Source organism: Balaenoptera musculus, chromosome 6 (genome assembly GCF_009873245.2).
Source record: "Balaenoptera musculus isolate JJ_BM4_2016_0621 chromosome 6, mBalMus1.pri.v3, whole genome shotgun sequence".
In the NCBI taxonomy this organism is placed as follows: Eukaryota; Metazoa; Chordata; class Mammalia; order Artiodactyla; family Balaenopteridae; genus Balaenoptera; species Balaenoptera musculus.
Window position 1 is genome coordinate 114,789,182 of NC_045790.1, and position 21,609 is coordinate 114,810,790.

The window sequence follows — 21,609 nt, forward strand, 5'->3', positions numbered from 1 at the left end:
CCCGTGGGCAGTACCCCACCCCCCAACCGGGACAGAAGCCTCCAACCCCAGGCTCCCTGGACTGCATGCCGGCCCCGGCGGCAGAGGCCTCCCTTGGGCATCTTTCCCACACCGCCAGGGGCCGCCTGAGACCCGCGTGAGGCTCCCAGGAAGAAAAGGTCCTCCAGGAACCATGGTGAAGGGCATCAAACCGCAGGGCCACGGGCTGCCTCATCACAGGTGTGCCCCTGCAGGCGGGTGCGGTGGGCCCAGGGCGGCCGCAGCGCGGGGCCCCTCACGGGGAAGGAAACGTCATAGGAGCAAGAGCCCAGGAGGGCTGCCAGCCGCCCGGGACACGCCTAGCTACCACGGTCCCCTCCCTCCAACCTGGAAGAAGCAACGTGGAATTGTGTCTGCAGGAGGCTGGCCGTCCAGGGCAGTCAAAGGGACAGGATTTCTTTGACCAAAACGAGTGGCCAGCGCACGGGCGTCTGAGAAGGGGGATCTGACCTGCACACTGATCTTTTCTTACCGAGGGAGCCCCTTAAACATCTGCCAGGAAAGAAGGCGCCCTCGGTGAGTCTGAGGCCCATCTGCACCCACACATGTCCGCACTGGCGCGCACCAGGCCAGCCCCGGATGGCGCGGCTGGTCAGTTTCTCATTTAAAAACACAGATAATGTTTAAAAACAACGGCGGCCAGAGACAGGCAGGGCAAGTCCCTGTAGCGCCCAGCTTCCACCGTCGGAGACTCGGGAACGCAGGCCGGCGAGGTGACGGCACGGGCCCTCGACTCCAAGTCAGACATGCGAGTCTGCCAAGAAAGCGTCAGCGGGGCGGCAGCAAGCGTCCCGGGTGAGGCGGTGCGCATGCTCTGTGTCGAGCGTGCGAACGTCACCAGGACGCACGCAGCTTCCTCTCTGGCACTGAAATAAGACCGAGACAGAAAATTGGAAAAGGGGAATTTATTTATTAAAGAAAAGTCGTCTGCGAGTTCTCCTACTTAAGTTAGTACCCTTGACGTGAACACTTCGGATTGACACATGCCAGCTTTCAAATAACACGTGAACTCGACAAGCAGCGCCTACAGGTCAATTCAAGTAGCGTTTCAAGAGCCCAGAGGGACACTGGAGGGAGGTGACCCCTTCCCGGGGTGACGACCTTGTCTGTAAACACTGTCAGAGGCTAGAGGCACGGCCGAGCACGCTGCCGCCACAGAGGTTTTTCAGCAGGAAGATCCAAGCACAAGTGCGGCCGGGCGCCCAACACCCAGGCTGGTGCCCCCTCCGGCCCGCCCTTCTCCCCTCCCCAGCCCAGGGGCACCCTGGGGTCTGGCCGCTCTTCGCAGCCCTCGGCTGGGAAGTAAGAGGCCGCCCTCCTGGGCCCGGCGGCTGGGGCACGCGGCCTACGTGCGGTTCAGGGTCTGGAAAATGCGGGAGATCTGCAGCACGACCGGGCCCGTCTCGGGGTCGTTCATCCACTGGGTGCTGTTCAGCGGGTTCTCGAGCATGTCTTCAAAGGCTGCGGGGACACGACGGGGCTGCCTGAGGGACCGCACCCCGCAGACCCGGACATGCGGCTGTAGGAACTAAAGGGGACGCCCTCTGTAGCCGGGGGCCCAGAAACCCCTTCTAGCCGCCACCCGACAGTGTCTAGTCTGCGGATCAAGGGAGCTGACGCAGGGCACTGCTGCTGGCAGGGCGGGGCGGCGTGCCCGCGCGCTCACGGGCACAGCGATTCTGGAAGGCAGTTTGGCACCAGCTACCGGGAATCTTAAAATAGTGACAGCCTGTGACTCAGTAACTCCACTTCCAGTCCTACCCTGACAAAACAGTCAGATGCAGAAAAGACTTACATAAGGATACTGCTGCCAATTTAATAATACCTAATTGGAAAAATCAGAATGTTCAATGTTAAGGAATGACTTAAAAAAAAAGCTAGCACATTAAAAATGAGCAGTTCTTTGTAATGAAAACTTTGAATTTCTAAACACTTCCATAAAATGTCCGCCCACAAACAGAGGTGCCCCCAGCAAACAGCTCTACAGCCCAGACACACGCCAGCCGACTTGGTGGAGACTCACCAGCGCCTGCAGGGCGGACGGTCGCCCTCACGTCTGGGAAGCAGGGCTCTAGGCCAGACCTTGTCACGTCCGCCAACGTCAAACCGTGTCAGTGAAAGTGGTCCCAGTTTACGGGCTTCACGGGAAGCATTTATTCAAGGTGCTCACAGCCGCTCAGGGCACAGGGCTCAGCGCGAAAGTCTGATTTCGTTACGTTTATGACCTGACACCCACCGTCCCCCGCTCCAGCCCTCCTGATTAAAATCCTCTGCAAACCAGTTAAAAATATCAGAAAGAGAATCCAGAAAGATGACGTGGCATCTGAGAGAACGAAATATACAGTGGATTTAGCAAAAGTAATTCCAGAAGGAGGAGAGAGCTGCACAAAACGATGACAAAAGCATTAAATACGAAAAACCAGAGATGAAGATTTATCTGAGGAAGGACTTTCTTCTGCACGTCTCGTGCATTAAAAATGAAAAGTGCGGCACGCGACCAAGGATGCTCCTGATGTATAAAGAGCCGTTAACAAAGCTCTAAGATCAACAAGGCAGCTGAAACACGACGGATGGACGGTGCAGAGGGGACAAGTGAAAGAACACCAACGGCCGGAAGAAAAGTGCTCGAAGGAACAGACGGAGCCTCTGGGTCCCTGTGTGAGGAGTGGGGTTGAGGGCGGGCATCTCAGCCGGGCAGAGGCCCTGTCAGCTGTCAAGACGTCACCGAGAGCTTGAACGTCTGCGTTCTCTGACCGGGTCATGTGACTTCCAGGTACCTGTCCTTAGGGAACAGGAGCTGCACCCAGAGAGCAGGTGGAGTAGGAGTAGGTTCAGAAGCAACAAAACGAAAAACAATCTAAACGACCAGAAACAGGGCAACAGTGTTTGTTAAATAACGTGACACATCTATAGAATGAAACACCTGTACCCACTAAAATCTCATTTTTAAAAGAGTAAAACATGCACCAAGAGAAAAGGCATCAAATGGGATGAGAAAATAAGCACGATGACGTTGCCCTGCGGTGTGGCTGCATCTGTTCCAGACCCCGCAGGACCACCAGAAGGAAACCCCCCGATGAGGGAGGGGTGACTTCTACTCCTTCGAGCTTTTCTGTGCTTTCCAAATGTTCTGTAATGACTATTTTACTTCATCTAAAGAGATAAAGGTCATTAAAAATCCTACCGGAAATGTCTTGAGAGAAGTGTGTAGCTGCAGGGGTGCCCACAGGCCGGTGACCTCACAGGCAGGTCATTCTCTCCAGGCGGGGACTTGGGGACTTGGCGACTGCAGGAGGCCTGGGACCTGGGGCCTGAGGGGGCAGCACTCTGGGCCAGTGTGTGTCCTGTCCAGGTCACTGACTCAGAGCCTGCACACTGGGTGGCACTCACTCCGTGTGGTTTGTTTTAGAAATGGGAGAAACACTCAATTTAGCAGATGTAAAACCACACGGTAATCTCAATACATAGGGGAAAAGCATCCAGCAAAACTGACCACCTATCCATGATTAAGAACTCTTAGCGTCTAAACTGGAGGGAAAGGGGAACTTCCTTAATCTGACCAATTATATCTTCAGAAATTAAAAAAAAAAAAGCCTACAGCGAATCACACACTCAGTGGTCAGGTACTAAAAGAATCGCTTTAGAAAAGGCTTTGGACAGACCCCAGGTAGAACATATGAATCTCCTGAGGTCGCTGAGGAGCAGGAGGGCGGGAAGATGCTTTCGGTGTGGAAAGGACTGCCGAGCGCCTGGTACAAAGAACGAAAATAAACTCACGATAAGACACATCACGGAAGTACAGAATGTGGGTACAAAGAGAAAAATTCCCTACTTTATGCCACACACACCTCCAGGTAGATCACGGACTTCAATAAGAAACTTTAAAACTACTAGAAAAAGATAAAGGTGAAGGTCTTCCTGACCTTGGGATCAGAGGGCTTTCTTTAAAGATTTACATCATCAATGAAACCAACACATTCAGCTGCATTAAAATACAGGACATCTGTTCATCAAAGTGATAAAGAAGCCAGAAACCAACGAATGATCTTTGAGATCTAAATGTCTGTTAAAGGATGAGTGCGTGGCAGGCATGAAGAAGTTTCTGAGTGATAAGAAGACGATCCAACAGGGAAAGCAGCCACAAGTCAGGCAGAAGGCCTTTCCCAGCAGAGGTCCTAGAAGAGGCTGAAACTTCTGGAAGGGGCTGGGCCTTAGAGATCAGGGAAACAGCCAAGCACGCAGAAGCACCTGTGCCTGCCTGGGCGGCTGCTCCGGGGAGGCCAGCAGCAGGTGACATGAGCTGCTGTGGAGGGGGGCGGGGGGGGGCCCTTTCTGGAAAGCAGGCTCAACACACACACACACACGCCTGGGCCCCGCCAGCCCGGCCCGGGGCACAAGGCCTGCGGAAACCGTCCTGCAACAGGAGCGGCCACAGGAGCGCGCAGACACCGCGGCAACATGGCCGAGGAAGCAGAGGAGTGGCAAACGCTCGCGTGGTCACCGCGGCAGGGGGCGGGGGCGCCCCAGGGACTCTAGGCTGAAGTCGCGTGGCAGGAACACGGTTATTAGTTTTATTATTACTCTTCAAAGTTACAAAGATTATGTACGCTTTTGTATGTATATTCTATCTCACAGTCAAAACAAGTGCCAAAGAAACGCTTACAAAGAGTAAGAGCTACAGTCAACCAACAGCTAGCTTCTCACACGCGGCCCTAAACTGCTGGGCGCTGTCTACACTCTGCCAGACTAGATAATCCACTCTAACTGGTTTTTCACTCCTTGAATGGAGTCGCCGCACAAGAGGCTGTCACACCACGAGCACAACCTGATTTCCAGGCCCTACAGTGACTCGGGCTGCAGCCGCCCGGGACCCTGCAGGGGCAGCTGCTGGGGCGTGGCGGCTGTGGTATCGTCCGGTGACATCTGTGTGGCAGGCAGGTCCCGCCCCTGCACAAGCGCAAAGAAGGCACACACCTAGTAAGATTTTAGGGTTGGTCAGGCCCAGCTGCACCACGGGGTTGTCCAGGATGGCCTGAAACAGAGGGCTGTCGGGATCGATGCCCTTGTCCAGCTCCTCAGGAGAGGGCCTGCGGTCTCCCAGCAGCCACTCGCACTGCAAACACAAGAGCGACAGCTGTTAGTGCCCTCCGGACCCCATCAACCCAAACACTGCAGCCAGGGCTCCTGGGCAGCTCCCGGGGCTGCCCTGACCGTCAGGGGCCTTGACAGAAAAGCAAGCCCAGCCTGGACTCAGGTGCTACACACGTCAGGACGGGCTGCAGAGAGGAAGCACCAGCCTGGCTTTCCTGGCAGGTCCTGGCGCCGCAGCGCAAGGTAACAGCTGCAGCTTCTCCAGGCCCTGAACCGGGCGCCTGCTTCACCCACCCGAGTGTTGGGAGAAGTTAAGACACGCACCACACACCTGGGCTCTGTCGCGGGAAGCGGCCCTGGGCGTGAGCAAGCACCTCTTGGCCCATCAGTGAGTCAGGAACGGCTAAAGCACAGGCCCACCTCGCCTCCCTGGTTCCTGTGGGCCAGACTGGCTCTATTCCCGCAAGTGGACCAAGCTGTCACCCCCAGCCCCTCCCCAGGCAGCTCTCCATCAGCCGTGGGCGCGTGTGCACAGGATGGGAACCATCTTAGCGTTGGTGTAACACAGTCACCCACAGAACATGTACGTTTTTCTGAAAGGCAAAGCCCAGGATTTTCTCAATATGTAAAAAATGGTATACTGTTTGAACCATCTACCCCACTGTTTCACTTCAAAAGCCAAGTAACTGACCGCGCGGGAAGGTGACCAAGCACACCGCGTGCTCAGGACGCACGCGGCGTCACCGAGGCGCGCCGGGTACTCACGGCAGCGCTCTGCTGGTTGCTGCTCACTCTGAGGGCGTCCATCACCTCCTTTTCATCGAATCCCATCTCCATCAGGGAAACGACGGCCTAGAGGAGAAGCCGCAGGCCTCAGTGCCGTGCTCACGGGGGCCCCGGCAGCACGGCTGTGGGGCTGAGCCACCTGAGCCACGTCTCACGAGCGGCACCTTGGCAGGGGGTGTTTTAAAGCAACACCATGGGGTTTTCTCTCTCAAGACTCTGTTTCTCTACAGCTTTACTGAAACGCTTCCTGGTTTTCTGAACGACAGAGGGACGGAGTCGGGAGGTGGAGGGCGCGCCGGCTCTGGGCCAGAGGCTCGCTTTCCCACCCCAGGTCCCTCCAGGTGTGTCCCCGTGACTGTCTGGGTAGAAATGTCTTCACAACGTCACGCAGCCTATTCCAGAGGGCTCGTCATCCAGGACGAGCGTGTCAGAGAAAGGTCACATCAGCAATTCCCATTTGAGTGGAGACAAAAATGTCAGTGACTTTTGACACACTTTATCTTTAAAAAAAAATGAAACTAAAATTAATTTTGAACGTATTTAACAAAATTTAAGCTGCAAGTTAAACACATGCTGCTTTTCGGAGGGAACAATGACCCAAGCGCCCCACGTTGGGGGTACACTTTTCGGACAAGAGTCACATAACGACACATTCCTTCACTTTATCCTTGACTTTTATTCTACAACCTTCGAAAGGCTCAACTCTGCACAAAAAGTTAAAGGTTTCATCAACGTCTCGAAGGATTCTCTTAATTCTCTGAAGGTCGGACCGCGCCCTTTAAGGCCCTGACGTCACCTTCCCCCCGCTGGCGCGCGGATGTCGGCTGGCCTCACGCCGCCGGCCCCTCGGGTCAGCGTGTGGACGCTCGTGCGGCCCCGGCGCTCTCTGGCCTCGGGGACACCACCCCTTCCACTGTGCTGTCGGTCTGGAAAGAGAACCCACCAGAAGCAGCAGCAGCTGCAGGGGGTCAGGGCGGGTGCTCGGCTGGAGCCCACTGTGTGCAGCGAGTTCCGAAGTCACTGCTTCCTGCCTGGCATCCATTTCCTCCGCCTCCCTGGGCCCCTTCCTACCTCCAGGGCCCCGCGAGCAAGCACAGGGAGCAGAGCCCCCCAGGCGGCAGTATTTTGATGTCAACGTCATACAAAATCGCCCGGAATCTACTCTGAAACCCAAGCACAGGATGGCCTTTGCCACTGGTTTCAATAAAAACCATCCTCTCTCCAGACTTCTGTCCCAGCCCAGGAAATGACGCCCCAGGACATCTGGGGGTGATTCCAGATGCCCCGCCCGCCTTTCTTCCCAGCACTGGGCGAGGGGCCCTGTGCCCACAGGCTCTGCTCGGTCACTGTCCTGTCTACAGCTGGGGGGGGGTGTTGGGGGGAGTGTTAGGAGCAGGGGGTGCAAGGCAGCAAAACGTCTGTTTGGGTGCCAAGTCCAAGCCCTGCTGTCCAATCCAGTCTCCCCCGGATCTAAACGAACGTCTTGATCCTTACGGCCCATCCCCCTGACTGGCACAGGATCAAAGGCCCTGCCCCTCAAGCCTTGACACCCTTTTGGGAAACTGAGCATGTTAAGGTGGTCAAGAACGACACCCAGAGGAGGAAAGGCCTTTAAGTCGGTGACCAAGACCATGAACTACCCGGCGGCGGCCCTGACGAGGCCCACGCAGGACCCCCACAGGAGAAAGCGTGGGGCCCGACAGCACAAGGACCCACCCACGGAGAGGCTGTCCTTCCCGAACAGGGGCCCAAGTGCCAGGCCTGGGCTGGGCTCCCCAAAAGACTAAGCCAACGAGATACACCTCCTTCAGGACTGAGAAACTCGGGACTAAAATAACACAGGTACTTCTGAACACATAGCAGAACTCAAAAAGGGAAAATCCCGAAGAAACAGAAAGAAAGGAACAACAAACTAGCCTCCCAGAGGGTGTGCCTTGGGGGGATGGGGGGCACAGGCCTCATCAGGGCGGGGCTGGGGCCTAACATCACACACAGGACACCGACCTTGGGTCCATGCAAGGACGGGGGCTGGAGCTTCAAACCAGGACCCTGAGCAGGGTCTGCCTCCCCAGAGAGAGGGGCAGGGGAAGACCCACACCCCAGCGCCGCGGGTTACACTCTGCATGGCCCAGGAGCCCTGCCGGATGACTAGCACGAAAGCTGGCCCCTGACTCGAGGTCCCGCTCAACCCCGCAGAAGCAAGCTCTGAATCAACCACAGAGGGCACCCCACGGCCCGGCCACTGGGGAGCCCCACGGAAACACAAGCCCACAGGTGAGCCCACGATGAGGCACCACACCCTGAGAAAACCAGGCCACAGGCAGAATCAGGAGGACACGAGGAACCGGACGGAGTCCTAACGCCTGGAGCTGACAGAGCTACGATCTGAAAAAAACACAGAACGTCCTCAAAACATGAAAAACAGCCAAGAAGGTTAAATTAAAATTAAACCCTAACGAAAGAAGAAAACAGTGAGAAAGAACAGGGAGACGCAAAAGTATCAAACGTGAGGTGACAGTGAAGAGGTGGCCGTAAAGATGCACACTAAGGTCAGCTGGCCAAGTACAGCCAGAGGCATCGCGACCCCGGGCCCTTGAACCCCACAGACGCCGGGTTACCTGGCGGCTGGAAGCCTGACCAGCCTCCCTGCTCACAAGGCCGTCCCACGAGGTGGGCGGGTGGCCCTCCAGTCTCTGGGCAGCACCCCCGACCAAGCCCTCGGCTCAAGGACACTTACAATACGGACAGGACCCGATCGTGAGTTTTTCAGAAGATGACAGGTGTGTGCACTAACCGTTCGGAGGAACACACAGCCACCTGGATGCCAGTGAGGAAAACTTCAAGCTGAACCCGGGGACTCAAGGGGCCCCAGGCCTGTCTGCAGACTCCTCCCCCGGCCTCGCTTCCTACAGGGCCGGCGGCTCAGCCTGCGGTCGCCAACGCGGCCGCAGTTTCCTCTGCACGACGCAGCCTCGGGAGAACCAGCACCTCCACCTGCCCGACCCAGGCCCGTCAACACGTACCCGGGCGTCTGCGCGGAACTCCCTTTTCCTCCGGATCTTCTTGAAGATCTCCGTCAGCTCGTCTCTGGCCTCCTCGTCCTCCGCGCTGGTCCCGGCGGCAGCGGCGGGGGCGGCCTCGGCGCCCGCCTCTCCCTGCAAGGCCGGGCCTGGAAGCGGCGTGTCTATGGCGGGGTCTTCCGCGTGCTCGATTAGCCACTCCATGGCCTGGGGCACCGACATGCTGCAAGGTAAGACGGGCTCTGTGCAGCACCCCCTGGCCAGGGAACCAGGGCCTTTGTTTCCCCAAGAAAAGCCTCTCCGACTTCACGGCTTCCCTAGCACGAGCTGCGGACCCCTGTAATGAGAATCTAGCATGTCTGGAGCTCTGGCCCTGCCCCAAACTGCCCTGAGGCCCCGGAAACCCGCGGGCAAAGTAAAGGAAACCAAACCTGGTAAGTACACACGAGAGTTTGGGTCCAAAGCAAAAAAGAACACAGCCCCACTGACCATCCGTCAGTTACAGATGATTTATTTCAGATCCGAACATAAATGAAGGGCAAGTAACTAGAAACAAGAGACTACAGTAGGGCTTCCCTGGTGGCGCAGTGGTTGAGAATCTGCCTGCCAATGCAGGGGACACGGATTCGAGCCCTGGTCTGGGAGGATCCCACATGCCGCGGAGCAACTGGGCCCGTGAGCCACAACTACTGAGCCTGCGCGTCTGGAGCCTGTGCTCCGCAACAAGAGAGGCCGCGACAGTGAGAGGCCCGCGCACCGCGATGAAGAGTGGCCCCTACTCGCCGCAACTAGAGAAAGCCCTCGCACAGAAACGAAGACCCAACACAGCCAAAATAATAAATAAATTTAAAAAAACTAAAAAAAAAAAAAAGAAACTACAGGAGACTATTGAGGACACCACCACGTACACTTCTAGAGTTGTCCACGGCCCTGCTGTGAACAGGCTTCGATTTGCGTTCCCATAAAACAACAGCCCAGTGAAACGCACAGAACCATCATCATACGTCACGTTCCCAATAAGTGGTTGATTTCCAACTGCCCCGACACACCTGGAGATGCCCAGTCAAGTTACTTCCGGGACGTGCATTTCAGGTCCTCTTTAAACACTCACACACACTGGAAACAATTCAATCAAAGGGTCTGGGTCCCACGGGGGACCCCATGAGACCAAGCCTGCCGCGTCTGGCGAGCGAGGACGTACTGGTTCAGCCGCAGGGCCTTCACGGCTCTGCTCTCGGGAAAGCCCATCTCCGTGAGCTGCCGCAGGGCCGCCTCGTCCATGCGGTCGTCCTCATCCTCGTCCAGCATGGCTGCGGGCAAGACACAGCACTGTGAGGGCCTCAGGCAGCGCCCGGCCGCGTGAGGGGTGCTCGCCCGGGCCCCTCGGAGGGCCGCCGCCGCGTCTGAGCACCAGGCGTTTGTGGCAAATCCCTCACAGCTCAGAAAACCCAAGAGAGGACCATCAGCTCTCGCCTGCATGAACATGGGACGGCGGTGAGAGCGGCTCACCAAGCCTCCACCTACTGGCCCTTTCCAGGTGCAAGGAACGGCCGAGGGTAAGCGTCCACCCTGGGGCTTGCTCCTACCGTTTGCCTTCTTAAATAATTCCACCGCGTCCGGGTTCAGCGCCAGCAACTTCTGTGCCACCTCGATGAGAGTCACCAAGATTTTCCGGAGCTCCGTCTGGAACTGCAGAGAGAGGAAAAGATGCCCAACAAAGCTACTTGGATCTGAGATGACATGCCCTGTCCTAAAATTCCAAATCTGTGAGCCACACGATGTCCAGATAACTGAGGAGAACAGGAACGAGGCGTCTCAGGAGGGCGAAGGAGAGGCTCTGGCTGGCACGGACGGGCTGTGACACGGCCTCCCGCCGGTGACACAGACACACAAACACCTGGTGATGTCGCTTAGCCCTCCAGCCCACGAGGAAGGCGTCTGGCCCACTGGTCACTAAGTGAGCTGAGGGCCCTCCTTTGGCTTCACTGAAGAAAAGTGACTGATTCTACAGACGGGCTCCGCAGACGCAGATCTCTAATTTTCACCTGCAGCCGATTCATCTTCTCAAAAAGGGGGGCTGCTGGGAATGTCATTAGAACCCCCCCCCGCCAGCCCCCTCCCCCCACCCCCGTAAGTCTCGGCCATCGTCAGAGACACACACACACGGGCTGGGAAGAGACAAGTGCGCCCGGGTTCCCGGGTTCCAATGCCCTGATCAACAAGGAACTCTCTGGAAGAGATCCTGGAGAGGCGTGTTCCTGAACCGAACCGGCTTGAGGCGGAGACGTTCAACTGGCCCTCAGTCCCGGGGGTGGCCGTCCCCCACTGCCGCCCAGCCCTCACTCAGGAGCACTCAGCTTTGTTAACTTAGAACTTTCCAATCCAAGATAAACAAGAGTCAGATTTCTTTCTGAAAGCTTTTTACCAAACTTAGGACAAAACTAACATTTTTCCTATAGTATCTATCCTTTCAGTCCTGCCTTTCAACATCTTTTCAAACTTTTTATTTTGAATTCATTTGTTTACAAGAAGCTCCAAAACAGTGCACAGAGTTCCTGTGTCCCCTTTGCCCAGCTCCCCAGGGGCTTCCAGGAACTCCCGCAGCCCCACGCGGTGGCAAAGGCTCCCAGGCGGTGGCCGCAGGCCCCGCGGGCACTCACGTCTCTCATGTTGGTCTGCACCACGGCCCGGTCCATGTTGTAGGAGGGCAGGTTGGCGGTGGCTCGGAAGATAGCATCTCTATCCGGGGCTTTCTGCTCTTGTTTTTTCTAACACAGAAAAGTAATTGGAAAGTCGGAAAGGAGTAAAGGGCAACAAAAGGCAAAACTATGTTTGCTGAATAAATAGCTCTAACCAGGGAAAGAAAGAGTGTCCTTGGGAGCTGGAGCCATACACCCCTTGATGAGCAGGGAGGCTTCTGGAGGGTTCTGTGCATGGCCTCAGGGACAGTGGACACAATCGTGGCCTGCTGGCGCTGGAGTGTGGCCGTGTGGGACACAGGGAAGACAGACACTGCCTCCTGCGGCCACAGAATGACCATCACATGGGAGTGACGGCTGGAAGGGTGACCGCAGAGGACCGCGCAGACTGGCCGGAAACACGCACTCACCTTTGCTCCTTCTGGAACCCCCGCATGCGACAGCGAAGGAACAGAGATGGCAGAAACAAAAAGAATAAAGGAAATAAAACTGGGAGAGACAGCACCGAGTTCTCAGAGGACGGCAAACAGCTGGAGGGATGAGGAGAGCTCTGGCAGTAGAGACCGAGGGCGTGGAGGATGGCCTGGGCGACCCCGGGGCCCGAGGGCCACGCCGGAGGGGGTGGGGCAGGGAGGGGGAGCGAGCTGCAGGAGCAGAGAAGCCCAAGCCAGGGGGCCCAGGGGGCAGAGGCGCTGTCCTAACCCTGACGCCAAGCCCAGCCCCACGCCACTCGGCTCCCGGGACGCTGGGCAGGAGGGGCAGCTGCAGGTGGGCGGGCACGACCCGCCAGGCACCGAGCAGCTAGTGAGCTCCCAGGGCCTCTGGCGGGGACGTGAGGAAAGCCTGCGACGTGAACGACAGAGACCAAAACAGAAGCAGGAGAAGTAAAAGAGGGTGAAGAAAGGAGGCGGACAGGAAAGAGAGGCGCCTGAAGAGACAGCGCGCTGTGACGCAGCACTCAGAGGGGCAGCGGTGCGACAGGAGGCCGCGGGGGGTCATCTGAGAGCAAGAGTCTACTTGGAAAATTTAAAAAGCTCTCAGAAAGCGGGTCCAGCATCCAACAGGAGGTCCAGAAAGAGAAAAGACAAAACGAGGGGAGGAAATTAACCAGAACAATCCAGAAAACTTCCAGAAACTCCAGCTTCCAAGTGCCAGGCACAGTGAACGGGGAAAGACGTGCATCAAAGCGAACCATGAAATTTCAGACCTCTGAAGAGTTACCAGGAGATGCTAAAAATTCCAGATGGAATCAGGAAAGAGAAAACAGACCACGCACAGAGGAAGGAAAAGTAGAGCTGACCGGCTCCCACTCGCCACACAGACACCTGGGAGACAGGGCCAAGCCCTCCACCACGCAGCGGCTGGCGCTCGCTCAGCAGCCACCAAACGCTGGACGCAGGGCCTCCAGACCCCTCCTCTTCCTCGGTGCTAGAGGGGGTCTGGCCCCACCAAGCCAAGAACACGTCAAGAGCAAGACACTCAACCCCACAGCAGGCACAAGGCGAAGACGGCTCCAAGGCACCCCGTGACCCTGCTCCTGGCAACCACGGCTGCACGGCCCTGGGCCTGCGAGCGGGTGGGTTTCACGCTGGGGTTAGGTCACATCACAGGGCACAGCGACTTGAAGGACGTGACCCTCGGTGGGCCTGACCTAATCAGGCGAGCCCTTCATCAGGACGGGGCTAACTCTGGCCATCAAGATTCAAAGCAAGAGGGATCCAACGCACGAGACCTCCCGCGGCTGGCTCTGAAGACGCCCTCCAGGAGCCAAGGGTGGCGCCGGCTCACAGCCAGCAGGAAAGCAGGACCCCAGCCCTCCAAACCGCAGTAACTGGATTCCGCCAAACACCTGAAAGAGCTGGAGGCAGAGCCTCCCCAGAGCCTCCAGAGAGGGAGGCAGACCTGACAACAACTCCCAAGCTCAGGGCCCAGCTGAGCCCACCCGCCATGGACCCAGTGAGCAGTGCACCACCCGGGGCTGCTCGAGCCGGCAGGCCTGCGGTGAGGGAACACGCAGACACGGGGGACGCAGGAGGACCAGCACAGAGGGAGGCGGGCCAGCCTGGGCTGCACAACTGATGCGGTGGACGGACGGAAGGATCTGAGGGGCATCTCCCAGGAAGTGGGAGCGGCAGATAGCCTCACACTTGTGACCCTGTTTTCAGAGGGGTTTATCAATTTTGGTGCAGAATCTGAAATATCAGTGATAAGCCTACAGAGAACAAAACAAGGAAGCAATTACTGACTCCAGGAAAAACAAAACTCTACATAAAAAAAAAGACAGTTAACCTTAGCAAGCTGCTCACTGCAGAAAGCAACACTTACATAATAGCAACAACAACGGGGATTGAATCTTCGACCAACGTTATGATCTGACGCTCGTGGGAAGAGCTGGGGGGAGGCTGGGGGAGGGGCTACCCAGACCACCAAGAAGCAGCCAATAGCGCCTGAAGTGGAGAATCCAAGAAATAACAATGACGTGTTGTTTAGAAATCAGAAAGAGAATCACAGCCTAAAGAATTACGAGGGGCTGCCTTTCGAGTGCGTGACTCAGGACGGACAGGAAGCTACCGACTCTTATTAGAATATCTGTAGTATTATTTGACATTCTAAATGCACGTGCTACTTTGACTTTAAAAATTAATAATAATTCACAAAACGGACATTAACATTTTACAATATTACATTTTACAAATACGCACAGAAAAAAAGGTGAGGGCCACAGCCCTGCAAGTTACCCAGAGCCGTGGGGGTGATGGGAACCCGCTGTTCACTCAGTCACCAAGGTTCACATAGTTGCCAACGACCAAAATGGCAACCCGAGAACTGGATCCACCCAGCAGTTCTGGGAAACAGGGCTGACTCAGGGGCAGGCCCCGACGGAGTGAGCAGCCGTGCCCGCAGCCTGCCATGCCGAGGCAGGTGTGGCAGCAGATAAGAGGGGCCTCCTCCCGGCCGCCTATCCCACAGGAGACCCAAAATAGCTCGCTCCGCCACCAGGCCCGGGGCCCGGCCCAGAGTCTGGCCTGCTTTCTCTGGGGTGAAGGCTCCCGAGCGTTTTGAAGCGTAAGTAAGAAACTCTACCCCTGGAGCCAAGGAAAGACGGGCGTTGACGTGGCTGCCCCCCAGCGCGGCACTGCTCTGTCCCGGGCACCTGGCCTCAGGGCAGGAGAAGGCCGGGCACCTGGCCCCAGAGCAGGAAAAGGCTGGGCACCTGGCCTCAGGGCAGGAAAAGGCTGGGCACCTGGCCCCAGAGCAGGAAAAGGCCTGGCACCTGGCCTCAGGGCAGGAAAAGGCCGGGCACCTGGCCCCAGGGCAGGAAAAGGCCTGTTGACAGAGTACATCTTCCACGTACAGATGAGCCTCCTAAACCAGGCTTTCTGAGGAGTGAGCTTCCAGGGCGGCCACCACACGGGTAACGACCGGCACGGTCTCCCCAGGGCGCCTGCACCAGAGGGAAGACTCAGCCAAGTGGCAACTCCAAGGACTGACTCCGCGAAGTCCGGTGCTCCCGGGCGCCTTTGCTGCCGCCCCTGCATCCGTATTCCTTGTTTTGTGGGTGGTCTTTAGCGACTTCCTAACTTCCTTCTGTCAGGACTTGCTTGAGGAGAGGAGGGACGGGAGCTCAAGATTAAACCCAACCCCGAGAACATGCCGCAATCTCCTCTCTGCAGCCCCGAAAGCACAGCCGGTCATCAGACCAGCCACCAGGAAAGGCGTCGGTCAACTGGCCAACCGGCCACAACAGAAAACCCCCATGACCATACCTCCTGTGACCACGGGACCGGCAGGGTCCACAGACAACCAGCGTACAGGTGTTTCTTTTCAAGTCTTCAATGTGGGAGACCTCCCCTCACAGAGATATCCACTTCCCAGCTCTGAAACTTACCTTTCCTTCTGCTGAGACGTCAGCCATCTTGGGGAGCGGGGCTGGAACACGCTTTCTGATCAGCAATAAGACATCTGGAAAAAAAGTCCACCGTGCTGGTTACTATCTTACATCCATAAAGTGGCATAAAGGGTGGCAGGCGACCCAAGGACCGAAAAGCAGGGGTTCCCTCCGGGCTCCTCTTCCACGGAGTATCCACACAAGCCCCATCCTTCCTTCGGCTCCCACGTCCGCCGCCCCTGCTCACCTACAGGCTCAGGCCTCGCAAGAACCTGGCTGAGGGTCACCAGAGGGGACCAGCATTCTCGTTCTAAGGGCTTTTTTGTTTTGAAAGTCTGTGAGGTCGGAGCGCCTGGTCTCACCCTCAGAGCTAAGCACCTGGGCTGTGGTTAGGCCACAGTGCACAATGTGGTCGGCGCCCAGCCGGCTCTGGGCTTGCCAACCAGACGCTATGGAGGTCTGCAAACGATATTCCAGCATTTCCAAAACAGACTACTTAAGGGAATCCCACAATTAAAATCGTGCTTTAAAAGACAAGAAAACCAAAGTTTTCTCCCCAAGCGCCTCCACACACAAGCCTCTGAGTGAATAAATGGATGTGTGTACGTTAAGAGCATCTTCCCAGATGTCTGAAACAACCGCCACGGTTGTACTTTCCAGCCCCCAAAATAAAGCCTGCAGCAGCTCTGGGGACCTTGGTTTTGCTTGGAAACAGAATTAATAACAAAGTTCAATTGGGTTTCTCAGATGCATGCTGCTCGCTCAGCCTCAGTGTCTGCTGTTCTATTCCAGGGCGCACACTTTCTCTCAATAAAGGAAAACGGAACCGTGTCACTGACGTGTCTCCCTGCTCAGCCCCACTCGGGACGTCCTCTCTGAGGGCACTGCACCCTTGCCCACCCCCGGCCCGCGAGATGCCCTTACCTTCGTCCTGGACGTTCTCCTCCAGGAGTGTCTTGGTGTCACTCAGCACCCTCTCCGAAGCGGCGTGTATTAATTTGTGATGGGTCACACTCTTGGGGTCTTCTAAGCTCCCATGAGCGCACTGGAGGAAAAAACCATAGACATTGTTTCAAAACAGCAGATCAAAACAAATCATGATAGTAATAACACAGGACCTGACACCCGAAGCCGCACCAAGAACTTACTGGTTTTATTACTAGCTAAGAAATTAAAGCAGAGATGAAACCAGAGAATCCCTGGCAACGGTGGAAGCCAAAGCAAACGCCACAGCGCCTGGTCCCCGAGGGCAGCACCCGGCCACCGACCCGCCAAGTGCTTCCAAACAGGCTCACGGCTCTGACACAGAACGCCCTGCTGGTCATTACTGGCTACCCGAATTGCTTCCTTAGTCTAGAAAGATCTGGAGAGTGATTTAGAAGTGAAAATAGCAGGGCCGTCGTTTCCCAAGAACCTAAAGATTTAAGTATGATTTGTGCACTTGTTTCCCTCCTTCCAAGGTAAACGAGAGGCAGCCGAGAGACACAGCAGAGAGGAAGCCGGTCCACGGCAGCAAGAAATAGGGGCCTGACCGCTTAAACACCCACAAAACCCCGAGGAGACACGACTAGCCTCGACTCGGCCCCCAGCTCACCAAGCGACGGCCACAGAGGCCCCAAAGCAAGCTACAGATGTGGCTGGCGGGGCCCCTCCTGGGAGCCCGAAGGGGGTCACCTGGCATGTGGTTGTGTCCCACTGATCAGCGGCCCACAAACCCCAGAACACACGTTGAGGGGGTGATGCTGAAGTCCACGCTGGAGGGAGGCCGCTGTGACACTGGGGACATGCCCACCCCAGGGTCCCGGTGCCAGGGTCCTCACAGCCTTCCTCAGTTAAGCGGGGCCGCCTTACCACCTCCCTCTGCCACCAAAGGTACCCTGCACACGTCACTGCTCACCCAAAGAGAGAAGCTAAGCCTGTACTTCACCTCTCAACACTGGCGTTTTACGAGCAACTGGAGTTTTCAGCAATCTAACACTGAAAATAGGAAAAACAGATCGTAAGGGCTTCAGGGCTGTCACAGATGCACACAAAACTGGGGCGGGGGTGGGGGGACACAAAAGTGGAATCCAGCCAATAGTAGGACACACTCTGACCATTTATGACAGACAACGCCCCCCCTCCCTGGAATCTCACAATGGCTCTGCTCCCAGAAGTACTGGGTGTGCTGCTTCTAATTCTAAAACTTGCAGGCTAGCTGATTTGCCAAGTTCCTAATACAGTCTATGAAACACAATTTTCCAAAATAATCCTCATGCTGGTTCCTGAAAAAAACTGTACTCTGCAGCGCGTCAACAGGCGCCAAGAACAAAACATAAGCATGAGTCATCCGTACTATGCATGATTACTTCATTCTTTGTTCTCAGCAGAAGCAATGGAGCAAGCTGGGCTGTGACAGCAAAAAAGCCCCAGCAGAGCCCATCGCTGGAGGGGGGAGGCTCTGACACCCAGTGAAGCGCTTCCTCCCCAGAAGAGCGGAGACTAGTTTCTCTTACCCTTGATGTCACGTGTCATTTGAAGATACACCTTCATGTGATCTAAGAAACGTTAACAGCCATACTAGCAGGCTACGTACTGGCAATTTCACGCAGGTTTACCACACACAGAAAACGCCTACCACATCGCAGAGGGAACTCCCTTAAAATCATGAACCTCCTGTTTCACAAGATGGTTTACTTTGCCCCTTTCTCCAAGCTTGGGCTAGAGACCACCATGGTGGTCCCAACCTCTATAATACCAAGAAGGGAAAGGCTACAATAGCGATCCCTTTCTGTAAGAGTTATGATAATAAACCTCAATAATAAAGCAACTTTATTAATTAAACATATATACGTAATAAAAGAGTATAAAAAATAATAAAACTCCCAGGAGTACTGTGGGGGGAAGAAACCCCCAGTGTCCCCTCAAGGTAGAGGGGAAAGAGGAAGGAAAAAAGAAGGCATCAGGGGAAAACCGGGAAGGAGGAACAGAAGCGAAGCAGCGACACCATTCAGGGACTGGTTTCCAGGGTGACATTCAAGTCCACAACTTGAGAACTCTCTTTCCTAACTGATGCCTGCTGATTGGCTCACGAGGCAGCGAACGCTGCCCGCAGAATGGGATGGGCACAGAGGTGGGAGTACTTTCTGACAGCTCAGCTCTGAGTCCCATAATTTATGTCGGCTCTTTGGTTGTGAAACTCCCCTGCTGCTCGGGTCTCCGTACCTGGAGAGATTGCAGAGTAGGTAAAATCTCAGGTCAAAGCAGGGCAATGCCAGAAAACATCCCGAGCGATACATCCCAACAGCGACGGGAATAACCAGTTATCAGGAACATAATAATTAGCATCATATGGAAACCGGCTGCCTCGTTAACCCTGAGTGCTCCTGAAACTCCTCGGCGAGTGTCCGTGAATCAAAGAGTTCTCACTTCGTTCCCCTCCATAAGACAACGTTAGGATAGTTACGCCAATCCTCACCATCAGTGAGTTTAACTCAGCGCCACACCAATTTATCGACTCGCTTCTCCTGGCCTGACTCAGCAGGTGACATGCCATGGCCGTGCACCTCTGGATTGACAATCTATTTCCGTTTACAGGAACGCCTCGTTTTATTGTGCCTTGCTTTATTTCGTTTCACAGATACTGTGTTTTCTACAAACTACAGGTTTGTGGCAACCTTGTGTTGAACAAGTCAATTGGTGCCATTTTTCCAATGGCATTATTTTTTAATTAAGGTATGTACATTGCTTTTTTAGACATAATGCTATTGCACACATAACAGACTATAGTGTAAACATAACTTTTATATGCACTGGGAAATCAAAAAATTCGTGCGATTAGCTTTATTGTGCTGGCCGCTTTGTGGTGGCGGTCTGGAATGGAACCCGCAGTATCTCAGCAGTGTGCTGGTACTAATCCACACGTTTGTTATGGGCCCACCAAGAGTCTGGCCCTGAGTGTGTGAATCCAAATCCAGCCCTCAAGGAGCTTCCGTCCTGAGTGGTGGGAGTACTTTCTGACAGCTCAGCTCTGAGTCCCATAATTTGAGTCCCATAATAATGAGTGGGTGAGACACAGCATCTCAGGGAGGTTTTTAAAAAATGTACTGGACAAACCACGAGCCTGGCCCTAAGAACCTGCAATGCTCGTGGAGCTCCCAGCCTTGCAGCTTACTGCTGTCGTGGTGGTTTTCTAGATGGTGAAATCACCTGACTGGCTCAGAAGCAAAAGAAGAAAGCAGCCAAGTGTGTGAGCCTGGATCCCCCTCCCCCCTTTTGTGAGACCGAGACCGTTATTCACAGCCAGCGTGTTCCAGAAGGGGACTGGCAACCAGAACGCTCCCTGGCCTGTCGTCTGACAGTTACAGAACCACTCCACAGAACCACACTCCCAAGAGGGACCCAACAGCATTTTATAGGCAGCCGCTAGAACAGTAACTCTAAGTTTATCCTTGGAGACCCCACTAATAGATACATCACTTATCACATGGAATGCACACCAAGAGGCTGTGGCCTCTTTGTCCTAAATTCTGACATGGAGACACTAGATGGTGCAAAGGATCGAGTTTCCTTAGGCAGCCAGTTAGATAGATGTCTTGGCCTGCCTTACGGAGTCGAGGAGCTTACAGAGGCAAAGCCAAGAACTAGTTCCAAACACTAGCAACCTAAGGAACCGGACAAGGAATATTTCGTGAGAACAAACTTTAGAAAGTGGCCCTCTCGGCGAGAAGCCCCTTCTCCCGGACCTACCCACGCAATCGCTGTAAAGGCCGCCGGGAAGCAGGGGCGCAGGGACGAGTCCCGCGACCTCACTGTTTTAAGTGATTCCAGCCACGGGGCACCAGTGGCCAGGGCCAGGCCCCGGCCCCCATGCCAGCCCCAGGAAGCAGCTCCAAGCAGCCGGCTCCGTAGGTCAGGAGAAGGCACCTCTCCCGTGGGTCCCTACTTCCTCGGGCACTAATTCCCAGCTCCGGGAACCGCACCGCGGCAGCAAGCGCGGATGCTGGAAACGCTAGAGGCCTCGCTCCGGCGGCGACTTCGCCTCTCCCAGCCTGCGCTCCAGAAGCGCCCCGCCGCCCGGGCTGTCGTCGGAGTTAAACCAGAGGGGAGAGGGTAAAGCGCCCAGCCTGGGACCCGACTCGCGGAGGCGCGTCCAGAGGGTGTCGGGGGCGGCCGGGAAAAGGGGCGGAGGGAGGGGAAGGCCTGGAGCCGCGGCCGGCCTTACGTGCTTGAGGCAGCGCTCCTTGAGCTTCTCCACCGAGGTGTCCTCGGTCGCCTCCTCCAGCCACTCGGCGCCGTCGGACACGCAGACGTGCAGCCGCAGCACCTTGCCCGCGAAGATCTTCTCCTCCTGCACGAACATCGCGCCGCCGTCGCCGCCGCCGGGGCCTGCGCCCGCCGCCCGGGCCCTGAAGGTCACCGGGGCGGGCCGGGGGCGGGGCCAGGCCGCCCGCGCGCTCCCTCGCTGGCCGCCGCCGCCGCCCCGCCCCGGCTCCCGTCGGCCGGCCGCCCGCCACTCGCCGCGACCCGAGCCGTCGCTGCGCCCCGCCGCCTAGCCGCCGGGGGCGCGCTGTCGCCGCCGCGCAGGAAGTGCGTCACAGGGTGCGTCCCAGAGCACGCCGGGAAATGTGGTTTTCCGGCGGCCGCCCTCGGCGGCGCCGCGCGCGCCGGAAGTGCGTCACGAGACGCGCCAGGAGCGTGCCGGGAGGTGTAGTTCTCGGGCCGCTTCCTTCGTCTCGCACCTGCGCGCGCTTTGCGGTGCGGGCCGGCAGCCACGCGGGAGCCGGGAGCTTGCGAGTCCGTTTTGAGATGGGCTCTTAGTGTAAAATACACACCGGATCTTGAACAGTTGGGAGGAAACGAGCATGAAAAATACCTCAACAATGTTTATCTATTGGCTACATGTGGAAATAATAGCATGTATAGGGTTAAATAAAGTATGTTGAAATCGATTTCACCTGTTTCTTTTCCCTTTTTAAAGTTCTGGCTACCAGAAGATTTTAGATTGTCTATGGCTGCTGTTGTGTTTCTTTTGGACTGCATTGCCCTAAAGCAGAGTCTCTCTGAGTGTGGTCCCCAGACCAGCAGCACCTGGGAGCTTGTTAGA

The 21,609-nt window shown here is 56.1% G+C and overlaps 1 protein-coding gene across 1 annotated transcript; it reads right to left on the reverse strand.

The window, feature by feature from the left end:
- Nucleotides 1-928: 928 nt before the first annotated feature.
- UBAC1 (UBA domain containing 1) lies at nt 929-20,986 on the reverse strand. The gene is made up of 10 exons (XM_036855035.1): nt 20,728-20,986; nt 16,449-16,569; nt 15,525-15,598; nt 11,597-11,704; nt 10,523-10,625; nt 10,138-10,246; nt 8,940-9,159; nt 5,896-5,982; nt 5,014-5,152; nt 929-1,500 (listed from the first exon to the last, which is right to left on the reverse strand). The coding sequence occupies exons 1-10, from the start codon at nt 20,863-20,865 to the stop codon at nt 1,385-1,387; spliced, it is 1,215 nt and encodes a 404-aa protein (XP_036710930.1). The 5' UTR covers nt 20,866-20,986; the 3' UTR covers nt 929-1,384.
- Between the last annotated feature and the right edge of the window lie 623 nt (nt 20,987-21,609).

Bases quoted from the DNA above. Each gene is read 5' to 3' on its own strand.
- UBAC1 (XM_036855035.1), bottom strand. From the start codon at position 20,865: ATGTTCGTGCAGGAGGAGAAGATCTTCGCGGGCAAGGTGCTGCGGCTG. The intron at 16,570-20,727 runs GTAAGGCCGGCC...TTTTTCCTCCAG, and splicing joins AGGAGCGCTGCCTCAAGCAC to TGCGCTCATGGGAGCTTAGA. The intron at 11,705-15,524 runs GTAAGTTTCAGA...TTTCTGTGTTAG, and splicing joins ACGTCTCAGCAGAAGGAAAG to AAAAAACAAGAGCAGAAAGC.